The sequence below is a fragment of the Prosopis cineraria genome, unplaced genomic scaffold (genome assembly GCF_029017545.1).
Source record: "Prosopis cineraria cultivar Desert tree isolate PC_DT_omini unplaced genomic scaffold, ASM2901754v1 PC12, whole genome shotgun sequence".
Classification (NCBI taxonomy): domain Eukaryota; kingdom Viridiplantae; phylum Streptophyta; class Magnoliopsida; order Fabales; family Fabaceae; genus Prosopis; species Prosopis cineraria.
In genome coordinates, this window is record NW_026555343.1 from 7,240,497 (window position 1) to 7,252,057 (window position 11,561).

General features: G+C 32.8%; 1 protein-coding gene and 1 pseudogene across 1 annotated transcript; both read right to left on the bottom strand.

Moving 5' to 3' along the window:
* Positions 1–1,230: 1,230 nt before the first annotated feature.
* LOC129289037 (disease resistance protein RUN1-like) lies at positions 1,231–10,243 on the bottom strand (annotated as a pseudogene).
* Positions 10,244–10,427: 184 nt separating this feature from the next.
* On the bottom strand, positions 10,428–11,102 carry LOC129289038 (disease resistance protein Roq1-like). The gene has a single exon (XM_054925865.1). It carries the CDS (start codon positions 11,100–11,102, stop codon positions 10,428–10,430), a length of 675 nt encoding a protein of 224 aa, XP_054781840.1.
* Between the last annotated feature and the right edge of the window lie 459 nt (positions 11,103–11,561).

The window sequence follows — 11,561 nt, forward strand, 5'->3', positions numbered from 1 at the left end:
TATGCATGTTACTTATTTCCCTATAGGAATCAGTGATTTATGTTGTTATCTTACTGAGCTGCGTTTGAAATAAAATTTCATATTTTATTCAGATTATGAGACATCATATCACTTGTTTCCCTATAGGATCCAGTGATTTTGTGGAGTTTCATTCTCTTAATTTTGTTTGTGGCTTGTTTATACAACTTGCTTAATTAATGCAATCCAAGTGGGAGATTGTTGGAATATTATTTGTGGATTGGCATTAATTAATAAGCCCAATAGTTTGGTCTTTATGATCTTGTGTAGACTGTGATAGGTGGACCACACAAGTGAGCCCAATGAGCAGAGGCCCAACCCACAACTCAGTAGCTTGTCTTTAATTTTTTTGACATTAAAATATTAAAGATGAACATTGAAAAGATCACAATTGAGTATCAAAGACATTGAAATAATATGTGTTTAAAATATTAAAGTTGAGCATTGAAAAAATTAATGAGTACTAAAAACACCAATGCAAAAAATAATAATAATTACAACAAAAGAACCTTTATATTTTTTCATTTCCAAAATTTATAATCCTTGGACCTTACGGAGGTATTTGGATTTTAAATTTAAAATATAAATAAAAATTTTAAATATAAAATCATTGTTTTGGACAGTGTAAAAAATTTTATAAGAATAAGAAAGATGAACTAAAATTTAAATGAAAAACAAAAAATTGAGAGTGATGATTGATGAGTTTATCCTCATTCTTCAATTAGCAAGAGACGAGAACAAGAAATAAGAGAAGATGTGAGAGTGATAAAGATACCAACAATGAAAATGTGAAAAGAATGAGAAAGTTGAACTGATTGATGAAATTCTAAGCAACTAGGATATAGAAGTAATTTGAAATTATAAATTATAATAAGAAATAGATTTAGATCCATATGTTTATTATATGTATCAAATGAAAGATTTGACTCAAATTATTAATCCAAACATATCATAATTAATAGTTATTGGCCACACATAGTTGTAGAGGATTGGTAATGAAATTATTGATTAAGAGATTAACTAAACTAAACACTTATTTAGAGACTTGAGAGAGCCCTCATAGGTAGTATCCTTCACTAATAAAATCTAGCATTAAGATACAAGTATAATTGGGGATTGAACCCAGTTATATATGTGACTTTCACATAATAGTTGCACATGTAGCAGGAAATTAACAGCATGTCATGTTGAAATCTATGATCTAAACCCAAGTCAGTCTGAATATGGGCCATCTCTAACTCTTCTCTTGTAAACCTTCATTATCTTTTTGGGTCTCATAGATTGATGTGCCTCCTCCAAGGATTCTTCACATCGACGTTCCTTTTCTTTGACTCCTGTTATACTTGTTGCAATAGATGGTGAATATTCTCTCTGTTCATCAAATGACTCATATATGAAGTATACAACTGTCTCTTTCATAGTGAATCTATTCCTAAAATCTGCAATCACCTCAACTTGGTCATCTGACTCCATATTTGATTTTATTTCCTTCCACTCTGCTTCTCCAAATGATGTCACTGTGCCTCGCTTGTAGCGCAAAGTAACAATTTTTGTATAGTTTATGATCATCAAGTTGATAAGAAATCCAAATGCCTTGTTGCCTAAATCACCACCAAAAGGGTAGAACACAAAGCACATCCCTTTCAAATCACTACCATTAACTTGAGGCACTTTAAATTTTACTGAATCTCCTACACCCTTAAGTGTTTGCCAATAGGCATGTTTGGAAGTCAATCCCTCCACAATAACATTAGCATAGTCTCTAATTCAACTTATACACAATAAGATATGTTTTTTTTAAATTAAAAATAGAGAGATAAAGAAAGAACCTGTGAAATACTCTCTAAAAGAGGGTTAATGACTTGCTCAGTCTTTCTAACTTGAATTAAGAGATACTCCAAGCAATTTTCTGACATTGAGACGCTGGTGCAATGTATGGTATGTGAGGAATCCAACATTCTTTTGACCCATCTATTCACCTGAGTTTGGATCTCTACTCCACGTTTCGTTAAATAACTTTGTTGTATTAGTAGGTTACACGAGATTGAAGAAGGAGAAGGGATACAACTATGTGGCATACTCCACATTGGGGACATCATTGACCAAATGAGAGAAGGAATCACTTGACGTGATGGTCCTTGATAACCACATAGAGATACATATCTAATGCTTTTTAATTTCACTAATGAAGAAGGTACTTGTGTTATTGCAGTCTTATCAGCAATTAGAATAGTCAAAGAATCCATTTGCTCTATGTCCTCCTCTAACTTGTCAATCTTCAAACAACCAGAAAGAATAAGAGTTTTCAACTTTTTCAGTCTATAAATGCTTCTTGGGAGACTACAAAGGCCAGTGCAGTTCTTTAAATTCAGCAAAAGAAGTTCACCAAGACACCCGATGGAATGATGTATCGTGGAAAAACATGGACAATCTTTGAGGATTAACTTTTCAAGATTTGGTAGCTTTGAAAAATTAAGAGTTTGCACCAAGCAAGGCGAGTGGATGATATTGAGGATTTTTAAACTATTCAATTCCTGCAAGGAAATTAAAGAACATTTGAAGCGAAAATTAGAGAAAACATGAAAAACAGAATTGATGGATACAAATATGCATGCATGCATGTATCAACTAGCTTTTAACTCTAAAGGATACTTGTAATGCCCAGCATGGTAGCTTCTTGAAAAAAAAAAGAGCGACAATTTTATCAAGTTTTGAAAGCTTGAAAACTAGTTTAAGGTCTGGAAAATATATCCAAAAAATGTTTTAGATGTGGTAATTAGAATATTGAGAACTTTACTTCAAAACGAGTTCGCAATATATGTTATGAAATATCTAGATCATCATGGACATTCTAAAAACAAGGATGATTAAGCCCATAATTAACCTCTTCCTTATGTATGTATGCACACATATACATTTTTCAAACACTTAATTAGATTGTTGCTTACAATTAGTTTACTAATGGATTCCAGAAATAGAAAAATAAATACTTTGGGACGGTAATGCTCGCAAAATTTACAAATAATCTAATATGCAATAGAATCTAGTGAACAGGGGAAAACCAACAGCTTTATTCAAGAATTGCAGGGAAAGAAGATTCATCCAGAAGTTATGATAAAACTCTAAGATGAAGATCAATCTAAATGACAGACACTTGAGAAAATCTAATAATAAAAATGAATAATGGTAGTGAAATGTATCAAAAGCATGAATCAACGTGTTTGGAGCAACAAGTGTATACAATCAGAAATGATGCCAATTCCAAGTAATATACACATGTTCCACATCTCTCTTTTCATTCTCTCTCCGTCTTTAATCCCATAGCAATAAAATTTAAGGCTAATGCCAAACTAATTAAGCACCGATATATACCTGGGGTTGCTTCTACACTTGTCTAAGATTGCTTTCCTTCAACTCAAGAGCAACTAAATTTCCTTGATATAAGCTTCTAGGGATGCATTTCAAAGGAAACCCATGCCAACAAAGCCATTTGAGATCTTTACTAATGTGTTTATAGTCTCCTTTAAGTTATACATTGTCAAGACAAAGTAATGTGAGTTTCTCCATCCTCTGAAATGCTTTTGTACAAAAAATTTCTTTTTTAGTTTGTGACAACTTCAATGCTAGTCCCTCAACAACTTTTGTCCCTTACAAATTAAGAGTATAAAAATTAAAATCTGCATCATTAGTTATTTGTTAATTGAAAAGAAATATGTAAGCATTGATAAAGCTTAGTGTTTTGAAAAAAACAGAAAGACAAATCAGCATTGATAACATGCGCTTGAGAGGTGAATCACAAAACAATAAATGCAAGATAAAAGTCCTTACAGTATATTTTGACAATACACCAACTACTTCTTGATGATACCATAACCTGCTTTGCTCCTCAGGATTTTTTGTTGACTTCTCATGAATAATTTCCCTTCCCATATCTCACAACAAATCATGCATTCCAATCCTATTTTTCTCATCGATGGTTAGAAGACTGCGCTCTGCAAGGACACTAATTCCACTATGTGCATAATATCCACAGCCATTTAATATGTGTGTCACATCATTTATGTGCATCCCAATAAGAAACCAAGATATATCAAGAAATATTTCTTTCTCCGTATCTTCACTTAAACCATCGTAACTTATTTTTAGCTTCTTTTGTATGTTACTGTTGGGAATTCTTTTTAGTTTTTCCAATACACTCTTCCACTCTTGCTTTTCCCTTTGAAACAAATAGGAGCCAAGGACTGCAAGAGCTAGTGGCAAACCTCCAGAATAAGCAACTATATCTGTGGAAATTTCATTGAATTCTTCTCTAGGATGTGCTTTCTTAAGTGCATGCAAACTAAAAAGCTCAAGAGATTCACTTTTGCTCAAATATTTCATTTTATATATATCATCTACTTCAAAGTTTCTAAGTAGACGTTTATCTCTATTTGTGATGATTATTTTACTTCCTGGAAGAAACCAGTCACGACTTCCAGCTAAAGCATTCAATTGGTCCAACTTGTCCACATCATCAAGCACAACTAATGCCTTTGAGTGACGAAGTTTGTCGCTCAATGTGATTATTCTTGATTCAATGCTATTTATCTTCATTTGGTTGTTTTGCAAATTTCACAGAGAAGTTGGTTTTGTAAAGACACAGGGCCATTATATTGATCCCAAACTTCTTTGATCTTTGGAAGGTAACTTCTACTTTCAAAAGTGCGACCAATTTCATTATATATGGCTTTAGTAATAATTGTTTTGCCTAAACCGCCCATACCCCAAATCCCTACCATGGTAACATCTTTTGATTGAATCTTTTGAAGCATTGTAATCATTTTTTGCACACGAACATCCACTCCTACTGGGTGGTCTATGACAAACAAGGCTTTCTTGTCCAATATATCACAAACATGCTTAACAATATTTTTGACATCTTCAGTCTCATTCCTGTGATATATAAACATAAAAGGAAATGAACTTTGGATATGTAACATGTAATAACTCAAAAATTTAATTAAAATTTATAAAATTTATAGTAAGGCATTTTAACTATATATATATATTAATATATTATTTGAGGTAGTTTAACAAGAGTGAACTAATGACTTAGGGGCAATGACTCTGAATAGGTTTTGAGTTCAAATTTACCTAGATGTAGAGGGATTTTCTTTTTCCTTTCAGTCTTGGTGAAATTACTGTCATACCCTTAGAACAAAATAAAATAAGGAGAGGCAAATCAGAAACAGGACACGCATTAGGATTATTCTCCCATCCTCCTCCATTTTCGAATTTTCTAGACGGTGCGAGAGGAAGAGAGAGAGTTCGGACCTTAGGCTCTGGTTTCTATTCTTCCTCCATCTCTTTCTTCAACTTCAACGTCGCTGCCATGGATGAGGTCGGGAGTTCTGTCCGCCGCTGCTAGGGACTGAGCTGTGAGTATTCTTCCTTGGAACACTGTTGATTTCTCCCTAGCTCCTCCCTTCGGTCACTGTTCTTCTTCCTCCTTTGATAGTGTCGTGTTGGGGTCTTCAAGTCCATGCTGTTGGAGCTAATTTGTTGTTGTAGAGGGTCTCGATTTGTGATCATCCCTCTTCCCCTGTCTGGTGGATGCTCTGCTTCTGCCTCTGCCATTGCTGTTCTTCGTTCCTTTCTGCTATTGCTAACTTGAGGTGCGAGTCTTTTCTCTTCCTCCTCCCTGATCCCGTGAGTGTGTGTTAGGTTGGGCTGTGATCTTTCCTATTTTTGATTGCTACTGTGCGTGATAAGCAGGAGTAATTGATGTTCAGAATCTTACGCCTCTCTTTTCTTGGCTACCGTAGTCTATGGTGAGTTAAAAAAAAAAGAAAAAAAAACACACACACAAAGAAAGAAAATAAAAACAATTGAGTAAACTGAATTGATTTCAATATAGTTGTCTTGGGTTACTGTCAATAGAGACTAATCGCAATTTTTTTTCCTTTGAAGTTAAAACTAATGTTTTTGTTGAAGGGTATACTTTGAGAAGCTTGATTAGTCTAAATATTGTTATTTGAAAAAATTTTAGGAAGGGAATTGAGAAGGGAAAGCTTGGTATTTGTTTGAATTTTAATGCATACAAGATGGTCAATAAAATGCCTGATTGGAATAATTTCAGTGTATGCTGGAAAATGGAAATAGAGATTTTTGAAAAGGGTACTTTCATTGATAATTCAAGTACCAAATTGCTATTCGTGAATTGATCACTTGAATATTTATGGAATGTTTGATGCAATGTGAGGGGAGGAGTTGAAGTGAAAATTTGTATTATTTTTGTGAGTTATTTTAGATTGAAGATCTTGGATAATAAAAATCTATAAAAGAAAATGACAAATGATGTTACCTAGTATTAGGATTTAGTGACCAAGCATTGTGATAGGAGGACCAATTTAGAATAAGTTGTTTATTTAAAAAATTTATCAGGTGAATAGTACCCCCATTATTTTACCAATAAAAGTAGTCTGTTGTTGAAAATATTGCATCTTTATATAAATCATTTTTACAACTGCTATGATTAGTGAGTACTTTGTTAATTAAATTATTTTAGTTTTGGAAATTATAGAATAATGATGAAGAATAATTAAATTATGATATCTGCATGTATTTTTCATTAAGAAATACACTTCAAGATTGATAAAGGCATCTTTGTTTATTTTACTCTGAAAATTCTTAGTTACTCAACTAATACAAGCTTGTACATTAGCTATAAAATATTATTATAACAAGCTTTGAGATTTGAAATGATTCATGTGAGTTTGGTATTGAGAATGCAAATTGTATTTCAAAAATGATTCTTCTCGCATGTTTGAAAAGTGATTTTTAGAAGACTTTATATAGAACACCGGTTGCTAACGGCAGTCCCGTTAGCCCTTGGCGAGCCATGGTACACCTAACTAGCAGGGTGTTTATAGGAGGTGCTAGCCCCGTGCGATGGCCAACACATGTGGAACGGAGGGATGATTATTCGTGAACATCGTACTCATGTTTGTTTCGTGTCTTTGAGCCGCATTTGGTCAGCATTACCCTCGTGGACTGTGTGTCCACGTTTGTTTCGTAGTTTCAGCTACGTTTGATTACTTACCTTCGTGGACTGTGTGTCCACATTTGTTTTCATGGCATTCACCGCGTTTAGTTATTTACCCTCGTGGACTGTGTGTTTACGTTTGTTACCTGTTCTGTTAAGTCCTCAAAGTTTTAAAGTTTTAATCAACTTGTGTATTTGAAATTTCAGTGGTTTCAGTTAGCAAGTGTACTAATTTAATTTACATATGGATAATTTATTTTCTTCAGGCATAAAAGAATAAAGCAATTTCAATACACTCTTATTTTATGATTATGATTAAGATTTGCAGATTTATTAAGTTTATTATATTGAATCATCATTTCTCTGATTATTTTATATAATTGTTTGAGTTTATCATTTTTACTCTTTTAAATTTCATATTTTGGGAATGCTATTCACTGGAAAATATTTTGGTCTCAGATTCATTAGCTGATGCTGAATCAATTGTCGATCACTGAAAGGATTGCCGTGGAGCTAGGTGAATATTTATTTTGAGAATTTTTTTTTCTTTTTAGGTATATATTCAATTATGTACTTTATTTAGAGATTGTAATTCAGGTGCTCCACATTAACTATAGATGTGATTCTGATTTGTAAATTTATATTGATTGTTTGTTGTTGAGGAGTAAAGCTCCGTATTAGTAATTTGTCTATAAATGATTGTTGTAGAAATTCAAGATGTCTTATTTAGAGAAAAAGTTTTGCCAAAATTTCTATAGAAAGTTTAAAATATTTTATTTAGGTGGAAATGTTACTATGATTTCCAATCATATTTCAGATAAACTAAGATATTAAGTTAGAGTTTTCTTGATTTGGGCTTAAGGGATATATGTTTGTGTATATATCCTGGGCCAGTCATGCCTAAATTTCAGGGCGTGACATAACAAGGATTACAAATAAAGAAAGTCAAGATTTTGAAAGGTGCGCTTGTTTGGAGAAGAGGAGATATTATGAACAAATATCACTTCTCTGTATATGATTTAGATTTAGAATGAGGAGAAGGAAGGAAAGAAGAGAAGTGAAGGAGACACGACAAACAAAATCAAGGAGAAATATGAGAGAAGGCAATTTAAACTTATAATTTCATTCATTTAAATATAAGGCGTCCAAGCAGGAGGTTTTAGGTAGCGTATGCTTAAGTAATTTAAACAAATATCAATAAAGTTGATTTTAAAATAACCTGAAAACATTGTAGGAAATTAATCAAAGAAAGCACTGTTGGAATATTATATTGTTATTGTTGGATTAGTTAGACTGATTAGTGTTAACAAAAGTCTGTGATTAAGGGCATCACATTCCATTAGAAATTAGGGGGTTGCGTCCTATCTCAATAAGGAGGTTAAGAAAGGTCTGAGATTAACCTCATCGTTTCACTTCAAAGTGATTTTAGGGATTGGTGTAAATCCTTTAAATGAGGGATTATATTATTCTTACTTTCAATCATAATATTCATGATGTTCTTTTCTTTCATTCAAATTTAATTTGTATCTCAACAAGCACATTTTTTTTAATCTTTTCATGTTCAAATCTTCAAATATTTGTCACATGTTCAAATATGCTTCAAAACTTTTTTCTTCATCCTGGTTATGGTCTTGATCCCATCATAATTATATCCATGTATCTATATAAAATCATTGGATGGAAGCCATTCCTCTTTTAAACAGCGATTAGCTTATTTGAAGCTTCAAGCAATGCATGGGTAAATTTATAATTTTGACAAAAGAAAGGCTTCATTTGCAATAAGAAGTTGATTCACACACAAATGGTTAATTAGTTGCAATATTAGAAATTCAGAAGTAAAAAAATATAAAAAATTACTTGGAATGAAGCAAAATTAATGATAACAAATATATCATGTCCCTAGCTGATTTTTATAATGAGCTAATGATTATGAGAGGAGTACACTAGCCCTAATTATTTTCTAAGCCTCCAAGATAAACTTACAAACACATTAATAATATTTTCTTAGTTATACGTTCACATTCACTATGATTTGTGCATGTTTTCCGTTCTTATCCATATTCTTGAACTAGTTTTACCTCTTGTAGATGCATAATATGAAGTTTATTGTAACACATGTCCAATAGATATTAAGGCCGTGTGTGTGTGTGTGTGTGTTTAAAATATTGAATATATGAATAAGAAAGATCTCATATTTTTGTAGAGATTATTTGTATCGCACTACATTTAATTAATTTATGCATATTAGTAATTAATTGTAGGTTTGATAATAATATTCAAGGATATTAACAATACATACACCAATATTATATTGAGAATTTTACAATATGTAACTTTTGTAAATTGAATAATTTAAAACTGTAAAAGTAAAATTTTAATTCAAAGATGCAATTGAAACTCCACCTAGGAAGGAACAAGTGAAATTGAGTCGTGTTCCAAATAATGTGGTCAGTGATATCTATTTCGAATAATTAAAAGCAAACAAAGATTGAAAAAGTACCTGGAACCAAGGACAACAAACCCTGCAATGTTTCCGGCATCAAGAAGGGCTGCCCTCCACTTTACAACTTGATTTTTTGGTGGTGAAATTTTTTGTACAAGATCTTTAAATGCTTTTCCAAAACTAGAAGTCTGATTACGAATTTCTGATGGGTCCACATCATAGAACACAGGAAAAACCACGTGATCATTTGATATGCGATTCTCCATGATTATTGATAGTTCCTCCAGACACCATCTAGATTCAGCGTATCCTCTAGAGAAGATGATGATTGCTATTTTTGAACTTCCAGTTGCTCGCAACAATTCGATTGAGATATGATTTCCCCTGGGAAGCTCAACATCATCTTGGAAAACGATAATGCCAGCATTACATAGAGCAGAATAAAGATGTGAAGTAAAATTTGATCGGGTGTCTTCACCTCTAAAACTCAAAAACACCTCATACATATGACCTGAATGTTATATTTAAAAACAATAAAAAATATCAAAATTTTATCATTTAGGATTACAAAATGTCAAATATATATTATGGATAATAATATTAATTATCACTATTACATGCATGTTTAATAACACGTGAAGCACATGCACGCTCATGACGGAAAAAAAAAAACAAAAAAACAAAAGAAGCACATATATCCTCACAAAATCAGAACCTACCTCGATTTTGAAGCCCATTTTGTGTATTTTCACGCATTATATCTCTTCCCATGTCCTGCAACAAACCATGCATTCTAAGTTTGTTGTTCTTGTCAATTGTGACAAGGCTTCTCTCCTCAAGGACTCTTATAGCAATACGAGTATCAACTCCACAGCCATTGGATACCTGTGTCACATCATTCACGTCCTTCCTAATCAAAAAACAAGCTATATCAAGAAATATTTACCTCTCCATTTCCTCATTTAAACCATCGAAACTTATTTTTAATATGTCTCGTAAATCTTTATCAGGATTTCTTTTTAGTTTCTCCAATGCAACTTTCCACTCTGTCACTTCTTTACCAAACAAATAAGAGCCCAGGACTTCAAGCATTAGTGGCACTCCCCCTAAAGCAACTATACCGCTAGAAAGTCCAATAAATTCTTTTGCCGGATTTGCTTGCTTAAATGCATGCCAGCTGAAAAGCTCAATAGACTCATCTTTACACATAAATCTCACTCCATATGTATAATGCACTCTTGAGAGTAGAATCATATTTACAGAAGTGATGATTATTATACTTCCTTGACCATACCATTCATGACTTCCACATAAAGCATTTAGATGCTCATGTTCTCTAACACCATCAAGCACAACAAATGCCCTTTCATGGCAAAGTCTATACTTCAATGTGATTGTTCCTTCTTCAATGCTATTTATCTTCATATTTGTTATTTTACATATTTCAAGAAGCAGTTGGTTTTGTAAACGCACTAAGACGCCATTACCTTGCTCCCAAACTTCTCTGCTAATATCTGAAAGGAAACACCTTCTCTCAAATGTGCGATCCATTTCATTATAAATGGCTTTGGCCAAAGTTGTTTTGCCTACGTTGGACATTCCCCATATCCCTACCATGACAACATCTTCTGATTGATGGTTTTTGAGCAATGGTATCACCTCTTGAATGCGAGAGCCAATTCCAACTGGGTGGTTTGCTACAAACAAATTTTCTTCCATGGCCAATATATTGCAAACATGCTCCACAATATTCTGAATATCCTTGCTTTCATTCCTGTAAATTACAAAGAAGAATTGCGGAAGAGGATTATATATTTACATAAGCATTGATCAGAATAAAGATGGTAACAGGATTAAAAGAAGAAGAATATTAATCATAAAGATGATGAAAACCTTTCATTAATCAACTCAACAAATGACAATAAAAACACAAACAAACTCTTCTATTTAAGGTGAGTTACAAAGAAACAATATAACCCTTACTAAGTCCCACATAAGAGGCAACATTATGAGCAAAATGAGCAAACTAGATGGGAGAAAACAATGGCAACTTAATCATGTGTGTGTCTATGATGG

Bases quoted from the DNA above. Each gene is read 5' to 3' on its own strand.
- LOC129289038 (XM_054925865.1), bottom strand. From the start codon at position 11,102: ATGGTAGGGATATGGGGAATGTCCAACGTAGGCAAAACAACTTTGGCC.